The sequence below is a fragment of the Tachypleus tridentatus genome, chromosome 6 (assembly GCF_004210375.1).
Source record: "Tachypleus tridentatus isolate NWPU-2018 chromosome 6, ASM421037v1, whole genome shotgun sequence".
Lineage (NCBI taxonomy): Eukaryota > Metazoa > Arthropoda > Merostomata > Xiphosura > Limulidae > Tachypleus > Tachypleus tridentatus.
The window spans coordinates 24,832,627-24,853,308 of record NC_134830.1 but is presented as its reverse complement, the minus strand read 5'-3'; the positions used below and the strand labels follow the sequence as shown (position 1 = coordinate 24,853,308).

Below are 20,682 nucleotides of genomic sequence, written 5' to 3'. Positions count from 1 at the left end.
AGAGATGATGTATCTTCAACTTGTTAGAACAAACTAAAAGGAAACCAAAGAAAGTTATCACTGCAAAATGGCAGTACAAATCTCATTAAATTGATTAAGTTTAAATTTAAAGAAATACAACCATTAAAAACAGTGCAAAGGATAAGAATGAAGTTAATTTTAAATGCAAGTGCCTATGGAGATTTACTGCACAGGAAAGATTTGTTTCTCTCCTAATGATGGAGAGGTGTTGTCATGCACTAGTGCAGTTTACATTTTAACATGTCTTAGATGGGAAATAGCTTAAGGCTAGGGGCATGAGCACAATCTTATAGACAGATATGTGAAGAACAGCTACTGTATGCAGAGCATGTTTATCATTTTGGAAATGAAGATTGCATAAGATAATTAAAAAAACGAAAGAGTCTGATGAGACTGAAATGTTTTAACCTGCAATTTGTAAGTATTGTAAAATGTCAATTGAGAATGTTTTCTTCTCCTGCTAGAAGATGTGTTTTAGATTGTATTCAATCTAAGAGGAGATGCTTGATAGTTTAAATATGCACGTCCAGTTGTATGTGTGTCGATACATATATACTGGTTTGTTATAACCTACAATGTATATATATATACATACATAAATATTTATATGATATAAACACGAATTGATAACGTTTACAAAGTGTGCATACAATGCAGGTAGGGTTTGTGAAATGTTATTTGCAAACACATGAATTCTAGGGGTTTATTTCAGGCAGTACTACATGTTTAAGTTTTCTTAGGAGATGAAAAAGCTTTTCAAGAATTCTATTTAATATGTACTTTACTGTTCCTCATTAATTGTTGTTAAATATATTCTTGCTATCTTCAGAACATAAAGAAATCTTTCAAGGAATGTTTCTGATCATTCTTCTTTCAGTTGTAGCATTTATTTATGTAGCAAATACCTCTGAGTTGTAGCAAACTTCAGATTATTTGTTCCAAAAACATAAATACAGTAAGTTTCTATAAAAACTGAAAATACTTTATTTACATACATTATAAAACTATTAAAATTTATCTGCTATTTTTTTACAATATCTTCTTTAATAGCTATCTCTTGTCAATATTCAACACCAAAGTTTTCAAAGTTACGGAAAACAACTGAGATTTCTAGGTGTACCTTGCCCATGGCAACTGTTCGAAAGCGATATCTATCAAGACCTGTGTAAACAGTATCTGGAGTACATAACTGCATTCCACCACCAAGAAAATATCGGAATATTTCTTCTTGAAGGGTACCCAGAGGCCGCCAGGTCACACACTCAAGCTGATAAAATCCAGGTGAAGTAGGAACGTGACACAGGCCATATCCCCAAAGTTCACAGCGGCTATGCTTATCCTGATGCCACACCTGAAAGTTGAATTTTGGCCATCCTATAGAGATTCCAAAATATTTTAACTATGCACATGACACAAACACAAGTATAAAAATATTTAAGTACAACATTTTTTAAAAACTTACTTACTCACACAATATTAAATTATGATAAACAATATTCAAAAGCTTTTTTTCACTTGACACCTTTAATTTACAAAGTAGATATTACCTGCATATGTACTCTTAGCTTCTACTACTCTAAAGAGGTGACTCTCTACCTTGCTGATAAAGTATAGAGCACTACTCTTGAACATATCTAAAACAACATTAATGTTGTGTCACCATAAAATCTTTCACAATTTAAAATAAAAAAACTTTATTTCTAATCCTAGTTTAATGTATGAATGCCTAATAGTAATGTTTTTTTCAAATAGGATGAGATTGTTTTCTTACATATTAACACATGGTTATTATTGTTTTTTTATGTACATCAAACTTTAAAATGCAAGAGATTCACAGTTTAACATTTCACTAATATTAATGTCAGTGAAGTTACCATTAAACAAGAATTTTTTACACCAGTTATTTCTTTATGTAACAAAGAATAACTGCTTACAATCATGTAAGCATAATTAACAAGAACTCATGCTAAACTAACTTTAAAGTTGTACATATAAAACAATCCACATGCACACATGATCCTAAAAAGTCAATTCATGATGTACAATAATTTGAAAATTATTGGTTTAAATACTAAAGCACCAAAAATGATAAACTAGATTATTTGTACACTCAGCTACAAAATGTTTATGTAAAAGTGGTTAATATTCAATTCTTAAAGTATTCTATAATATAATTTTGTCACCAAAAAACTGAAAGCATACATATCATCAATAAAACATTTGGAGTCAGAAGAATATCTTTCCAACTTCTGTTTTCATGATAGATTGAGAACAGATTGACCATAGGAGATATAAAGATTCTAGGACATCAAGTTAGTAAAAAATGTCAAATCTAAAATATAATACCCATGTGCAAAATCTCAGAACCCCTTTAGTATGTGTGCAAAGTTTCAGGTTACTAGGTTCTTTCCTCTTAGAGCTATAGTGATCACACCCACAGATGAGCTCTTTTATTATTATAAATTATTGTTAACTTTAGCATATGCAAACAATGTATGCACATAAAATAACTTATAATTAATTGTAAAAAACATCATATTTATTCATTATTTATTATACATAAATTAAGAGTAATCAAAATAGTCACCACAAATTTTGTTGCCTAGATGAGAAAGTCCATGTCAGAGACCAATACAGTACTACAGAAAGTGAAAGAGGCATGAAAGCCTTTGTACTAAAGGTCTCTGTGTCTCAAACAATATAAAAATATAGTCTGAGCCTGCACTGTATAGAAAGTGAGAAAGAACCCCAAGTGAATGAGTTACAGGGTGGGGTTTAAGACTGAATTTGAGAGCTGAACCAACTACTCCAAATGAAAAGATTCTCAAAGGAAAAAGGAGATCACAACATTGGAAACCACACTGGAAGAGGAAAGTAAAGGCCAAACATCCACACAAAAAAATGGAACAAGAGATATCAATAATGTAACATCTGAGTAAAACCTAATCAGACTCAGTGAAAAAAGACGTAGTTATAGCCAACTTGAAAGGAAAGACAAAACCAAAGAATCCTAAAGACAGACAAACCAACTGGGATGTGGAAAAAGCATCCAAAATCTCAATCTTGGTCATCCATTACTGAAAGAGTATCCACTGATAAACAATAAAATTGTCCAGCAGACACCAAGAAAAAACAAGTGGAAAAGACTGATAACTGACTGACTAACTACTATTTTTGTGGGAATATGAAAAAAGACAGAAGTGAAATGCCAAAATGAATTAAGAAATGTCACACGGTATTCAAAACGGAAGAAGCAAAGAGTAGAAAGATGGGAATAATTCCATAAGAAAGTACCTTAAGAACCCATTAGGGTATAACAAAAGGAATCCACCATAATACAAAATAGGAGAGAAAAAAACAAATTTACTGCAAGACCAGTGATAGCCAGTCTGCAAAGCTGGAGATCCTTAGATAGTACCAAGAAAGAACAGAGGGGTAACCACACACTACACTATATATGAAGAATAGTATCACATGGCCTATTGGTCACAAAGTCATGATATTACAGTGAGTAGAGATGATAAAATATCAGTTTTAGATGCAAAAGTATAATAATTGCCTAAAAAAAATATCACAAAGAAAGGGTGAGACAGAAGTCTTGTAAAGAAAAATAAGGGAGACAAATGGCATAAAATAAGGTAAGAAAGATGGACAACAACATAAAAATAAAGAAATAAGTTAGCCAAGAAAGAATTAAAGAAATTCATGAACAGCATGGGAAACGTGTTTGTATAAATTGCTACAGTACAGCTGATAAGGTCATGATGTAAAGCATGTAAAAGAAAATTCACATAAAAGTAGATTCACATAATGGAAGCTGATGCAACAAAGGAGCCAAACTAATTAATAAAAACTGGAAAAAATCAAAGACAGAACAGAAAACAGGTATGTGCATGTTGCCACAGTAAAGTTAATATAATAATGATATACAAAAGTGAAGCATGATCATGAATTAAGAAGTTGAGGAAAAGATAAAAACAGCAGATAGAGAGAGGGAAAAAAAGACACCAAAATGAAAAAAAAGTTCAGATAATGGAGTAAGAGAATAGAAAAGAAAAAAAAAGATAAATATCTGGAGAATCCAAGCAGTGAAGGGCAAAGGTTGGACAACCTAAATGTCACTGGGAAAAGGGAACTAGAAGCAATAACGGTGGTGAAATACATTATGAGATGGGGCAGGCTATGCTAAAGTAAGCAAAGTAGATGGTCAAGAGTCTTGAAACTAAGATCAGAAAGGAAACAATCACATAGTACATAATACCAGTAATATAACTAGTCATTAACTTCTTGTTGCATTACCATGTTGGATGACTCTTAAGGGATGTCAAAACCTCAGGTGATATCAGAGTTATAGGAACATGAATGCCTAATTCACACAATCTATAAAAATATATTGTTGTGGTGGTTCTCTTATTTTTATGTAGTTGAAAATATTGAGTCTTGTATGACAGTAGATTGTGTGTTTGTTTTTGAATTTTGCCGAAGGCTACACAAGGGCTATCTGTGCTAGCCATTCCTAATTTAGCAGTGTAAGACGAGAGTGAAGGCAGCTAGTCATCACCACCAAACGTCAACTCTTGGGCTACTCTTTTACCAACAAATAGTGGGATTGGCCGTAACATCATAATGCCCTCATGGCTGAAAAAGCGAGCATGTTTGGTGTGACAGGGACATGGCAGTAGTACATAGGTCTAATGACAAAGGCAAAGAGTATTTGGCAAAATCTTTATGTTGGTTTAAACAAAAGGAACAAACAATGGGATAAATTTCCCTAAGCACAAATTTGATAAAAAGAAAATCAAACTGAAAATAATTTGAATCAAAATTTTAAATGATAAATTCAAAATTACGTATAATTATTTTACACAAACATGAAAATTAGGGAAAAAGACTTCACTAAAGAGGGTAACAAATTTTAAAACAATTAATTAAACATTCCAATAATTCCCAAGAAAAATGTATCAAAAGCTTTGCAGTGCCAAGGAAAGAACGAACCTTCCTTCAAATTCTAGAGTTCATGGAAATTACTGTGCCTGGAAAATGTATTGTCCTCTTACTGGTGGTGAATTATAGCGTAATGATGATTACTTCATAGGCTAAGAAAATACACATTGACACAAGTAGAGGTGGAAACTTCAAATTTGTGGCATGTACATAAAATCTTTACAGCAATGTATGACATAATAACTGTCTGTTGTTCTGAGAGGCAAGCATTATTTCTAAAATGAAATTTTAATGATTTTCAGAAAGTATTTCACAACATAATTTTGGAAATTATAAACCATCAAAGAAAAACAACCTCAAATAATGGGATTTTTTAAGCCAAAATTATATACTAATTAGTAAGTTCACCTAATTTTCTTATAAACTGGTTGAGTGTTTCCACCACGTAGTTAAAAAAATGGAGAGATGATAATGATAAACTTACTCCATTAGATAAAGTTCAATGTACATGATGTGTATATTTCATGTCAAAGATGAAATTCATAGAAAAATGTCTTCCATCTGCTTAAGTCTTAACTTCATGAAATTCTAGGTTATTTTCATATTTCTTAATCTGTAGTTTACTGCTTCACTACAAATTTATGCAACATATTTAAACAGAACTACTGCAAAACATTTTTTGTTTGAGGTACAAAGTACGAGAAACCTCACACTGCAGACACTTTGACTTATTTTCAGTAATCTTCGAGGTCTACTTTTTGTTTTTTATTCTTTCCAAAACAAATAGATATTTAATTCTGAAATGCATAGCAATCTTGAGACAAAATCAAAAACATTTTCCTTGTATTGATATCACTTAATAAGAGGTTCTTTAAATTTATAGGATGTGCTAGAAACATTGTTTTACACAAGATAAGATACTTGGTGTATGAAAATGTTTTACATATCCATACCAAACAAGTTCCCACATGTTCAGTAGCTACATCCATTTCTGTATTGATCTCATGTCTTACTATTAGTATTCAACTAAGCTTATACAGTCTTTGTCTACTGTTTCAGAAATAACAGTTTTTCATCACAGTTTGGTGTAAACATTTTGACATACACTCAGTAATATAATTAACAGCTTTGTGCCATAAAAAACCACAAATAATCAAATACTTTAATTTTGTGTAAGTTATCTATATATTTACTTATCAAGTTTTATATTTATATTTCTACCTTATTTGTATGTTTATACAATGGTTGTTCTTTTTAAAGGACTAATAAACAAAGAGAGACTTATAATTGAGGATATGGGTTTCAATCCCCACGAGGGATAAAATGTGGACAGTCATATTGTGTAATGTTATGTGGAGAAACAGTGATAAAATAAAACATATTCAACAGTTGTAATGTTTAGTGAATGAAACTAAGGGTTTACCTAGTTGTATCTATATTTTCAAATTTAACAATGAAAGAACTATCAAATGTTTTTCATTAATAGAACAAAATATATATATAGTAACATGAATATTTTATATACAGTTGAATAATCTAATGTTATATATATCGGTGACTATTAAAAAAGTGGCAAACTGGAGTTTCTTGAAGGAATAGACAAACCTTTTATTCTACTTTGATACATTAAGAAGTTTTGTAAGAGAAAATGTGGTAAGTTCCACCAATATCACATATAATTTTCACAAAATAAGAGAAGGGTTGAAGACACAGTGGATAATGTAAATATGAGAACAAGTGACCAAGAGAAAATGCAGACAGTTTTATATAACATATCAAGATGCTGTTTATTATCCCAAAACAACAAAACAGAATATTCAAGACAAACACAAAATTAACAGGAGTATTTCTGAATATTTATTTTAAGACTGAGCCTGCTGAAAAATATGTAATTATTATGAAGTTTATAATGTATGCAGCTAAAGCTTAAAAGGCTTTACAATGATTTTAGTTGCTGTGTTATTAATAAATGTGGCAGAGCAAATTTACCCATAATATTCAAAATGTATGACAAAGTAAATTTAAACATATAAAACAACAATTGAGGAAGCTTCGAAGTTGGAGATGAGAGTAATACTATAAACATGACTGTGACATTAAAATGAAACACACAATAGCACACTCCGTTAATTTATATTGCTCACTTCTTGGTGACATGCATTGTATATAGAATAGTCTTACAGATAAAGTACATCAAAAACGTGTGTTTCTACATATATTTGCAGCTTAGGAAGGAATTTTAACAGCTTACAAGCTATTAAATAATGCAACCATAAACCTAATCACATGCAGTTTTTCACATGTCACAAATAACTTTCCAGTTCTTGGTTACAAGCTGTAGGATTTTACAAAGAGCATTTGTTCAAAATGTCATCCTCTTAAAATAAAAATATTAAAACTTAGTGACTGTTTCATCAAATCTTTTAAGTTCAATATGTTTTCTTGCCTACATGGTTAATTGTAAATTTATTTATAATCAGTCTTTATGGATTTCATATCAGAAATGGAAATATATCAAAGCACGGCAAAGCACATTTACTCACTAATATTAAAAATGTAAGCAAAGGAAAATTTAAACATAGTACATAAAATGATACACTTTGGTTGTAAGCTGTAGGAACTGAGAAAGAGAGCTAGTTTGAAACATTATTCTTGAAAATAAACAGAGAAAACAATTTAGCATTTTTTAACCTGTTTGTGAATTTCCACTAATTTGGTAATAATGATAAAAAAATGTATATATAGCTTATCAATTATTAAACATTGTATAATAATATCAGTAAGACTCTAACTGTGAATTGTGTATTTCAAGAATACAGACATAACTATCTAAATTAACAATCCATATATTGATTAGGCAATACTTTAATCAAGAGACTTGAATGCCATTAAATATTTTTTCTTCATAAATTACAAACTACTGTTCTAAATATAAAGTTACAGTTATTCCAGGTCAATTAGAAACATTTTCTTGAATTCTATACATTTTATCCAAACTTTATTTTAAGTCTAGAGTAATAAAAATAAATATCAAATGATACTTTAAAATATATTTCAAAATCACTGCTAAACATTTCCTTAAGATCAAACATTTTTCATTTTACATGTTTGAGCACAGCTCTCACATTAACATTATTATCCTTGCTTTACCATTCATCTTTATATTTATCAAATGTATTCACAATGTTGACACAACATGAAGTACAATACTTTTCAATCTGTATATAAATACATGGGATTAAAGCTATAAAAAGTTACTGTTTCTGAATTTTGTGAAAAACTACATGAGGGCAATCTGCACCAGCTGCCTCTAATTTAGCAGTGTAAACTAGAGGGAAGGTAGCTAGTCATCACTGCCCACCATCAGCTCTTGAGTTACTCTTTTACCAATGAATAGTGGACTTAACCATCACATAATAATGCCTCCATGGCTGAAAGGGCAAGCATGTGTGGTTTGACAGAGATTCAAACCTGCAATCCTCAGATTACAAGTTGAGAACTCTAACTACCTGGCAGTTATAAAAAGAGATGTCCTGTACATTTAACAGGTTTTGACTGGTAAACAATTTGAAAATTTAAACCAGATGAAACTTAATAGAAGAAACATGATATATCAAAATAACATAAGCAAAAATACATATTATAAAATCATATAGAAATAATTATTTTTAATCTTTTGGGTGTTTGGAATTTATACTGTAACAGAATGTGTTTGTGATTTTACAGCCCAAATATACTGAAGCCATTTGGAATAAGAGGAAAGAGCAATATACCAAGAAAATAATTACAATGGTTATGTGCATAAATATATTCCCTTCTATTTAATTTCAGGTATCCTTCACTAGCTACTGAAAAATTTTCTGATAATGGTCTGAGGCAGTAGTTCTTAGTTGCATGGAGGAAAGAAAAGTATTTCTGAAATTTTATAAAGTTTATATTACAATTTCTGAGGTTAACTTCTTTGTATGTAGCTCATCCATGAAGACTGATAACTCTGTTAGGAAGACAGTTTCAAAAGTGCTATACAAGTAAGTTATTTCAAGTTTTCTGTAGTTTTATGTGCTCATAGAATAAGTGAATAAAGGCTTTACCAGTAAAAGATGCCTGGGGTGAGAGGGTTAATATTTTGTCAGCTTACAGAAAAAAAAGTGTAAATATCTCAGTAAAACCTGAGTAATATCAATAAACTCATCATGACACACAGTGTATGGTAATTTTCAAATTTTTCAAACCAATATTCATAATCCAACCTTTTCAAACAGCTCAGTAGAATATTAAATGTAATTTTTCTCTTTAAAAAAAAAGACTAATATTTGTGAAAATGCCAAGTTACCTGGTGACTGTACAGGGTGGCCTGTAAGTCCCTACCCATCCATATATCTTATGTATCCAGTGTATCTGTGTGCTGTCCCTCATTTTTGCTGCATAATATTATGCGATGCCATATTCTGTGAGACATTTTCCTCAACATAGCAGGGGTTATTGTTCCAAATGCCACAGTAACAGCTGTCTTCAACTCATCATTAGTATTATAACGTTGTATAGACACAACATATGGATGGGTAGGGACTTACGGGCCACCCTGTACATTTTTACCTTTAAAATATTGGTTCAGTTTGATTGCTACGTTGTATAATATCCTAAACAATAATTATATCAATATTATTACTCTAATGCATTTTTATTATTTTGCATCATGTGACCAAACCAATTTGGCTTCTGTTTTCAGTTCTGTTTGGACAAATACATGGAAGTATTTTAATACTCATATATATGCAAAAACGCCTCGTTTGGGTTGAGAAAATATTTGACATAAAAGAGCAAACAACTTTTCGACCTTCTTTGGTCATCGTCAGGTTCACAAAGAAAGAAAGAGGTAACTGACCGGAAGCTGACCACATGTTTGGAATGGGTTGTGTAACTGAGTGTCGGAATGTAGAGGGCAGTGTTAGATGTTTGAATATATAATTTTATTTTATTATATTAATATAGGTATAAAGGCGTTCCTTTATATTGGTTTATTTTGGGTTTAACTTGTTGTATAAGTAAGGCTTCTTTAATTTTGCGTTTGTTTATGTTTGTTTCTTTATTTAGTATTTCTATGTAAAATATTTTCTCAAACCAAACGAGCTGTTTTTGCATATATATTTCTCTACAAGTGGGTTTTCTCAACATCGCTGATTATTTTAATACTCAAATCTTTTAATCAAATTGTACTATATCTGAATATTTTTATATTTCAGCTGGAGCTTATTACTCGGCCCAATCACAAAGAAAACTGGTATGCATATCCATAAAAGGTTATGACTGTACCCATACAAAAAAAAGCAAGAACTTGAAATTTTTTTAACAGGCTACTAAACATATTTATAAAATATTTTGTCAACTTCTCATAACATTCAAAGTGTGCTTGTAAAGCAAACAGCCAGTTAACAGTCACAGGAATGATGTTATAAATGCTTCCACCTGTTAAAATTGGAGCAATGTTTAAAATACAATTTCATGTTTCTCATTAACAGGGCCAGTTGTCTTCATTCTATATCATAACTGGTGTTTTGACATTTCCTGAATGGGTCATGCACATCAGACCTCTTCAACTCTTTGCTGGTTAGTGCTCTCTGATAATGTTGATTCATATAATCATGACTTTATATCAATTCCAATGAGTTATATATTTTCAAATGGCTCTTTTCAGTCATTGTCCATGAAAATATATGCTTGCAAGTTGAGTTTTTTGCATCATTAAAAATAAGCTTTAAACTTTGTCTTTTTGAAAGAGCTGATAATCCAATTGAACTAGCCAACTTCCAACAATGTACTTAAATTTTTGTATTATAGTGTTATTATGATTAATGCAACTATTCATACTACATATAAGAATATTATTGTCTTTGTTATTTCCAAGATATTAAAGAGCACAAATTAGAATCCTATTCAAAAACAAAGGGAAATTGATAGTTATTATCTTAAACCTTAATGAAGAACATCCAGATATACATAAAGCTGCTTAAAAATCTTTGAACTTTAATGGAATTAGGTTTCACGACATTTATCCAAGCCTGGTAGACATACTGCATCCTGACAAATAGCAAATTTTAAGAATAACCTGTACCTTGTTTGTCAGACTTCTAATATAATTAACTATGTTTTTCCAAACAATTAGATTTTTTTAAATGATTGCCAGATATCTTCTTCATAGTGTACTTGTTGCATAAAATTAATCATTTTTTTATCAAATTAGCAGTTACATATTAAAGTCTTTATTATCATGATGAATCCCTCTGCTCCGCTAAATACATGTGTAATGCACAAATATTAGTAATGCTCTTAATTGTATATTTCATTCACATATTTCACTGTCACTCAAGCCTTGAAACTGGAGCTATGAAGCAGATATGAAAGAAAGAAATTAAAGGAAACTTATGTATATAATAAATCTGGATTTCAATCACTGGTTTGTGAACCACTTTTGGTCTATGGGATTTCACAAAAAAAAATACAGCAGACAGAATATTCATGTGTAAATCATCAGTGTCTTTTATTATGGTGCATATCAGTGATGCACAATTGTATCAGGAAGCAGTAAACCAGTCCCTGATATAAAAAGTTGAGAAACTGCTAGAGAGTAAGCCATATTGTGTGAGCAATGATGATTCTATAATGAATAATTTAAGTTTAATTTCACACTTTTCGAAGGGGTAGTGGATAAAATAGAGAAGACAAGATACCAAGAGAAACTTTGTCACATGTTTCACATATTAGGAGAAACTCAGGATGTAAATATTACCTTATAGAATTAATAACTTAAAACTTGTGTACTATTAAAAAAGGGATTATTAGCTAAGATTTTATGCTGTACTAACTGGTATAACATTAAAAAAAAATAGTTTGATAAAATTTTGAATGTAAGACACTAAATTTTTGTGTCATGTACAGTAAAAGATGCTTGGGGTGAGAGGGTTAATATTGTTCTGCCAATTTAGAGAAAAAAAAATGTCTGTAAATATCTTGATATAACCTGAGCAATAAGCTCATCATGGAGCAGGGTAATTTTAAAATTTATTTGAATACCTAGCAAACAACAGTTGCTATATAACCATTGGCACCTAATCTTGCAAATGCAGCCTGTGGTTTATAACAGAGCCTTATAACCTACTGCATGCATACTACATAGGTGCATGCAGGCCGTGAATGTAATTTAATGTTTATATGTGGTAGGCATGACACAAGAACCAGAGCAGTTGCTAACTTATTATTGTAACTTTATTGATTTTGTGTATTATTTGTTTATGTATAGGGTTCCTGCCCTTTCAAATATAATACTGCTGACAGGAACACAATTTTTTTTTACCACTGGATGATTGATTTCAGCCATGTTATGCAAATGAATAAAATATTATACAAATGTCTAGGTTGTTTCCCAAAATAGAAATCTTTAAGCTGTAGTTTAAATAACAGCACCAGCTCAGTTTCGAGAATCAGAGCAGCAATCATGGTGATGGCTGATGGTAAGTGATGAATTATAACCAATACTGCGTGATTGCAAATTTTATAGATACTACAAATTTAGTAGCCATCCTTAGAGCTGACTATAAGGAATGGCAAGTATTATGCAAGAAATAAAATAAAGTACAAACAAATCATACTGATGCAACTCAAAAGAATAAGGAAACAAATGGAACAAAAATAAACTATGTAACAAATAGACTTGTTCCATAAATTCCCTTTATCACTGCAGTGGATAGCATATGTTTTTCTATTCACCTTTTTATGACAATAACCACAAGTTAATTCAAAATCATTCTGCATTTCATCCACAAGGTAGAAAGCTAATGAGAGTCAACAATAGTGATAACTACAGTACCCACTTTAAAGAGTTCATAAACCATTACCTTCATTATACATATTTATTGTTGAATGAAATAAGTTGAATTTGTACAAAAGTGAAACATACCTTTCCATTCTCTTATTTCTTGATAGGTTTGATCTTAACCACAATTTCAGAGGATTTGTCATATGGATTAATCCTATACATGTTAAGCTATACCCACTAATGTTTACTATACTTTGAAATTTACTCCACCTTTCTTCACGAAATTTAGTACGCTTTTAATAATCATTACTAGTACATGTAAAAAGTCAGGTTTTTTAAACAAATTATTTTTACTGAATATTTACTCAAATATTCTAAAGGCTTAACTGAGTCAGTCTGAATGAAAGGTAATCTTCATACTAAGAATAAAACTACTTACTTTTATCTTAAAGTTTATTTGCAGAATGATTTGCTCTCTTACAGCTTCCTAAATAAACTTTATGTTTTTCCCCACTAAAACTTTTATTTCATTTCTTACTTCCCCTACACTGACAAACAATGAAGTGAAATCATCAATTTATGGTGAAAAGTTGAAAATTATGAAAGAAAATGAATATATTTTTTTTAATTTACAATGACTGCATCATTGATTAGAAAAGTTAATATTTTCCTAAATTGAAAAGGTTATTCTAATAATGTTTACCTCCCTTACATTTACAGTTGTTTCTGGAATGCCATTGTTTCTCCTTTTGCCCATCTAAGCATTCATCTGATTTTCTTTCTTTTGCTCCAGTTTCTGATAAATCCACATACAATGTGCCCTCTGTCCTGGTATTGTATACAAGTAATTCATTCACATAATCTTATATAACTTTTTCTACACTGACTCCATCCCAGTCTGTAACACTGGTTTTTAGTGTAGAGAAGGGCAGGACACTGTCGGCAGAAGTAAATATGATTGGAAATACATTTTCAATCTAGGAAAATATTATTTTCCAATATATACATACTTCTACCAATTACAGATATAATCCACACTAAAAAGATGGAGAGGATATTACTCATACAGAAAGCATCTGCATAAATCATGGTTGTATCAACAGATGATTGGTACAGTAATGGGGAAATCTCACAACATGCAGAACAAGTATGCTCTATACTCTGAACTTAATTTCTGTATTGCAGATGGAACTGCACACAAATGATCATCACCACAGGCCAGACCCAAACAGACAGCTAAGATGTCACTACTTTGGGTTGGAATTAAGAGGTCTTGGTCCCTCACTGGTGGCCACAGCAATTGAACTACAACATTATATATACATATATAAGTGAATCCACATCATAGCCATAATGGTGTGTTCTGAGCTACCAGAATCATGTAAGCAACACTAAAATGGGCAAACAAACCCCTTCTCCTCCACCTGAAAGACAACACTGTAGACTTGGAATGACAGGATTGTGTATGCCTCACTCAACCACAGAAAAGAGAGCTCAGCAGGTCTTGAATTGTGAACATTAATTTTCACTCTCAACCCATATGGTCAAGGTACATTCCACTTACCCTCAGAATTACTGGAAGGATGGGGGACAATTGTGTTCAATCAAGGGCCCAGGACAGGAGCACTCTGCATTCAGAATTATGAGGATACAGTGGACCCTCTTCCATGAACAATATACTGATTCCATATTTATCAAACAGAAGGGCCATGCAAACTCCAAACAGGTAGTTGAGCATCAGTCTTAACCAACATTAAAAACAGGCTCCATACAGGCTAGTACTACTCCTATCAACATCATTGAAAAACATCCAGTGACCCACTGGATATGGGTCACTGCTGCACTGAGAAGCCTTGAAAAGCAGTGTTCTGGAATCAATGCAACAGGTGAACCAAGTTCCATAAATTTTTACAACCAAACCAATCTCTCTTCATTCAATCAGATGAATAGAAGGAACAAGCAGCATCCCCTTATGCTTTATTCATGACAGTCCATCATAGTATAATAATACCACCTGGTCACTTCTGCATGGTATTTTGGAATATTTCATTTCTACACAGCCTGTTGCAACCTGTATAAAGTAAAATGAATTAACAGTTGCTTGTGTGGATGTGATCTGATGAAAGCACACCTGCCTGGATACATTCACCACAAAGTGGGATTCTATTAAAACAAGTTCTGGGGCCCTGAAAGGTGGCAAAGAAATAATTCATCCTTCTATATAATCTAGGTGAAATAGTTAAAGTGTATATATAGGGTAGGTAAAAACCCTCAGGTGAAGAGACTGCCAGGTCAAACAAAAAATATGAGATAAAAGTACCGGGGAGCTCACATACCAAATAGCAGAAGAACCTTCAGCAAGCAATGTGATCAGGATAATAGGGACATAGAAAACTGACAAATCTGATTATACCTGACTTGCAGAAGAATCTTCATCCCAAAAGAAAATTCATTGTCTGGCATCTCTAAAGGCATTTGAGCAGGCAACAAAACCTTCAAGATTCTCACTGAATATGAGTATGATCAAAATCTGATTGAACACAGATGTGAGAAACAATGATCAGATGATCAGTGATGTCGAGAAAACCCATTTGTAGAGAAAAATATATATGTCAAAATGAGCCATTTTTACATATATAATGGTCAGATGAATAAGTGAAAATAACTTTAAACCCTTTTCTGGCTGACAGTGTCACAGATAAGAAGAACTGGTCAGAGGATGTAAAAAGAATGAGAAACCAATCTATAAGTCAGCAGCCACAAAACATAAACTTTCAGTTAGAGGGGATACATAGCATATAAAAGTCAAGGCACAAACAGGTGTTGAGAAAGATCCTGTACTATAATCTTAATATAACTGTTAGATAACTGGAATAATCACGAGGGATTAAGGACCCAAAGCTACTTGAGGAATCCATAGTGTACTAGGGACTCAAAAATTAAGTACTTATGATAATCAAGTGGTGGTCAATAAGGCCACCTTAAATGGAGAGATTGTGGAAGATACAAATTAAGGACCCAATGCTACTTGAGGAATCCATAGTGTACTAGGGACTCAAAAATTAAGTACTTATGATAATCAAGTGGTGGTCAATAAGGCCACCTTAAATGGAGAGATTGTGGAAGATACAAAAACCTCTGCCAAAGAACCAGATCAAAAATGATTTATGGTTGACACTTCTGCCAAAATAGGTTCAACCTCCTCTCAATACACCATTGCCAATATGCATATCATTTCCATTGACAACTGTTCACCACAGAGAACTGACTAATTAATCCTGTTCAAGAGCCTGCAGTCCATGATTATGATTACCACATGTCCACAAATCCTCAGATCCAAGGTATACAACAGTAAGTGATGCTTCTGGTGATTTGATCAAGTAGTGGAACCCTTGAATATAGACCTATTTTGGGTACTAATATCCTGAGGGATAAATTATCAAAAGTACCATTACTTGCAGACTGAGATCCAGTTGGTTTTGATCTAATAAATGTGCTCACCCTGTAAGGTCGGAGCTTTGTTGCATGTATTAGCTTTAGAATTACCACATGGAGGAATATAGAAGCTGAAAAACTGAACCAACTGGCAAGGTAACAAGAGATCCAGCTAGTCACCAATGAAAGTTTTTATCCAGAGAGTCTTCCAACAAAGTGAAGTGAAACTGAAACAAAATGTTGGATTTCAGAATTGAAAGATTATAGGCTTAGCCCTCACCCTCAGGGAACGTAGATTTACTCAGGTTAACTATAAACTCCACCTTAGAACCACAAAACTGAGGAGCAGAAGTACTGCTGGAAAGTCAGAAAATGCTTCCCACTGACAGTGATAGGTTAAAATTACAAAGTTCCAACAACTAATTAGAGAAGTCTAAACTGTCCCTTCACATAACCTGCTAGCATGAACTACAATATCTATGGATAGGGAGAAAAACTAAAAATTTTCTTGCAAACCTTTCAGTCACGTAGTAAGGAAAAGGTTCAAAAGTAACTGGGGAAAAGCCATAAACATCACATTCTCTAAGAACCAACATAAGAAACCAAATCAAAATAGCCTTATTTTTTTGTTTTATTTTTCCTTTAAAGACTGTGTTGATTACCATTGATTAGAACAACATTTTAGGGAGATAAATTTATTTTGTTAGAGCAAAGCAATATTGCTCATCCACCACATCAACTCAAGGAACTACAGCATTACAAGGTCATAGGTACATCACTGTCACACGGGAGAACTGAAAAGCTGTAAAACTTTCTTCCCTAGACAGGTAAAGGAAGAAACCCTGACAGTTAAATAATAGCTGTAAGTGGAAGTGGGGGTACATATGTATGGAATTCTGAAGTATACTTATCTTAGCAGTTTCAACTGATAATCTTTTCACATTAGTTTGTTGTTAATTTTATACCTTGTATGGAGAGGTAATCCTCATGCCAAAAGCAATAAATCACTGCAAGAGGTTACTAACTGTTTCCTGTAGAACTGACATACACACAGCAAGTTACTGTCATGTTCTCTATTTCAGAAACTGCTCCAGTTCTTGAAATTTTAGGTGGTTTATTCTGAGGAAGTATTGATAGGCTTAGCTGAGATTTTTTTTACTTTTTTACATTTTATTTACTTTTGTTAAAAACATATACACTGTCTTGCAAAAGTATCCACCCCTATTAATAATGGCATATTTTAATTAAATGCAAGTAATGTAAACAATATTTTTAATGTACTTGTTTTTATTAACAACTGTAGTAATCAAACTTAATATTGTTATGTGCAAAAAGGGTTGAATGCCAGCAAAACCTGCAAGGAAAATATACAAGTTGAAATTTGCTGATTACATAAGTATTAAGCCTTTTAAGTTAGTACTTGATGGAAGCACCTTTTGCAGCAATTACAGCAATGATTCTCTTTGGATATTTCTCTGCCATCTCTCCACAATGGTGTAGTGTAATTTTTGGCAATTCTTCCAGGCAAAACTGCTTCAATTCTGAAAAGTTGATTGGTGTTGTTGTTGAATTGAAATCTTCAAATTTCACCATTAATTTTTCATTGGATTCAATCAGGATATTCACTTTCTTCTTTTCAAACCACTTTAGTGTATCTTTGACGTTGTGCTTCAGGCCATTGTCCTGTTTAAATGTGAATTTTCAACTCACTTTTAGATTCTTGGTTGATTCAAGTAGGTTTTCCTCTTGGATTTGCCACTTGCCCATATAGGCCAGTTGTGTGAAGATACTGGGATATTCTCAATGCATGAACACTGACTCTCATCTCAGACACAGAATCTTACAAAAATTTTATTAAAGTCACTATTGGCTTCACAGTGGTATCTCTAACCAGTTTCTTGTTTGCCCAGCTCTTTTGTTTGGAAGGGCAACCTGATCTGGGTAGTAACTGGATGGTATGAATCACATTTCACTTTTTCTCGTCCTTGGTCTTCATGGCTGGTTTGTTATATCACTATGTGAGTTGTGGCTTGAACAGATGCATTTACTCTGAAATCAAGTTAAACCACTTTGATTACTCATAGACAGAGACCATTATACTCATATTGTGACCTTTCAAACTAACCTTTTGCACCTGAACTGATTTAAGGTTGCTGTAGGATAGGGGTTAAACACGTAGGCAATTCAGAATATTATAACTTTCTTTGCAAACCTAATTTACATGTTTTTTGTTTTTTTTAGCTTTCTCAGTTTGGAAGAGATTGTGTAGATACTAAATATAAAGTCTCATTTCAAAGTTTCATAATTGTAAACTCAGATAAAAAGAAAATATGAAAACTTTGCAAGAGATAAATACTTTTGCAAAGCACTGTGCATGAAAACAAGGATTAGTTGTACTTATTGCTACTCAAGCTTGTTTGTTCAAGTAAAAATTTAAGGGATTCTTTCAAAGATCTTGTTAAGTCAATAAAAACGATTCATGTAACTTTCAAATATTCATTAAAAAAAGAATATATTAGTCATTGGAACAGAAAGCCACAAAACTACTATAATTTACATAGCTTTCTGAGTAAACTATAAATACACCAAAAATTATTTTAGCATTCAAAGAAGCAAAATACAATCAACTACAAACCAAATAATTCTGTTTACTGATAATTTACAGCATCAAATCTAAAGAATCATGTAAGCTTGATTAGCAAGCAATCTTGTTAGTCAGAAAGAGAAAAGCAGAGAGTTTTCTGATGGGCTTGACAAATTATTCATATCTCAACATAATAAGAATGTACGTGGTTCAAGTTTATATTGTAAAGTCAGTTACTTAGCAAAGACTTTATGATTTCGTTCTAAAACTGACTGAAACTGACTATTTTTGACTGAATACTATGGAGATATAGCACAAATTAATGACTATATAAGGCAAGAAGGAATTTCAGTTTTAACAAGAACAAGTGTGATGAAAAGCAAAATTCCAGGGCAGATATACCAAAAAGGAAACATACGATTCACTTCCTCACTATAAAACAGATGCTATTAATTCAACCAGTTAAAAGATGTTTAGTATTATGACACAGTTGTCAATGGAAGGATGAGACATTATACACCATTGCCAGAGAAGATGTTTGGAGGTGAAGACACAATAAAATCATGAAAGGAAATATGAACTCTAGAAAGTGAATGTTTATACTATAAGAACACATTCAGGTCAAAAATCAAATTACTAATTTGTTATAAGTGAAATGTTGCATACATGACAAAACCACATTCATGTTTCTAATTATGAATAACTTGTGCTCCTAATTGGCTGAAAACTGCAGTGGCCAATTTTTGATGTCAGATAATTATTAATTTGAACTCTAGAAAGTGGATGTTTATGCTACAATAACACATTCAGGTCAGAAATCAAATTACCTGTAATCTAGACATGTCTAGGAAATATAGTTGCTGCACTAAAGAAGACATAACAAATTTAAAATAATAAAACCAAGAAGCTTTAGTCACATGTGCAAAATGAAAAACCATGGTGACATATCATAAACATCTACTTTCTAGAGTTCAAATTAATAATTATCTAACATCAAAAATTGGCCTCTGCAGTTTTCAGCCAATTAGGAGCACAAGCTTGAATAGCAATAAGTACTACTAATCCTTGTTTTCATGCACAGTGCTTTGCAAAAGTATTTATCTCTTGCAAAGTTTTCATATTTTCTTTTTATCTGAGTTTACAATTATGAAACTTTGAAATGGGACTTTATATTTAGTATCTACACAATCTATTCCAAACTGAGAAAGCTAAAAAAACCAAAAAAACATGTAAATTAGGTTTGCAAAGAAAGTTATAATATTCTGAATTGCCTAAGTGTTTAACCCCTATCCTACAGCAACCTTAAATCAGTTCAGGTGCAAAAGGTTAGTTTGAAAGGTCACAATATGAGTATAATGGTCTCTGTCTGTGAGTGATCAAAGTGGTTTAACTTGATTTCAGAGTAAATGCATCTGTTCAAGCCACAACTCACATTGTGATATAACAAACCAGCCATGAAGACCAAGGATCTCTCCAAACAAGTCAGGAGTAAAGTGGTAGAGAAGCACATATAAGGAGAATGTTAAAATTTCAAAATCATCATACTGAAATGAAGAGCTAATCGGTAAACACGTAATCAGTAAATTTAGTCATTTATGTACAAGCACTAGCGTTGTCAACATCTCCTGTGTTACATTGGGTATAAACATGGCAAAGGCTAAAAAGTTGACAGAGTTTGAACATGGCAGAATTGTCAAGTTGCAAAAGCAAGGTCTCTCTCAATGTGCCATTGCTGGTGAGATTGGGCATAGTAAAACTGCCATTGCAAATTTCTTAAAAGACCCTGAGGGATACGGAACAAGAATTTCAAGTGGTTGGACCACTTGAAAATTTCGTCGGCATTGAGCAGGAGGATTTGACGGGTTGTTCGGCAAGACACCATCCA

General features: G+C 32.2%; 1 protein-coding gene across 2 annotated transcripts in view; it reads right to left on the bottom strand.

Moving 5' to 3' along the window:
- LOC143252111 (B9 domain-containing protein 2-like) overlaps positions 1-20,682 on the bottom strand; it is a 39,318-nt gene continuing 18,636 nt past the window's right edge. The window contains exons 4-5 of one of the 2 annotated variants that reach the window (XM_076503776.1): positions 1,142-1,395; positions 1-33 (exon numbers count right to left, since the gene is read on the bottom strand). In XM_076503776.1, the coding sequence (XP_076359891.1) occupies positions 16-33; positions 1,142-1,395 (272 nt within the window). In that variant the 3' untranslated portion in view covers positions 1-15. Of the gene's footprint in view, positions 34-981; positions 1,396-20,682 lie in introns of those variants that run through there. The other variant, XM_076503774.1, reaches the window with a different exon arrangement.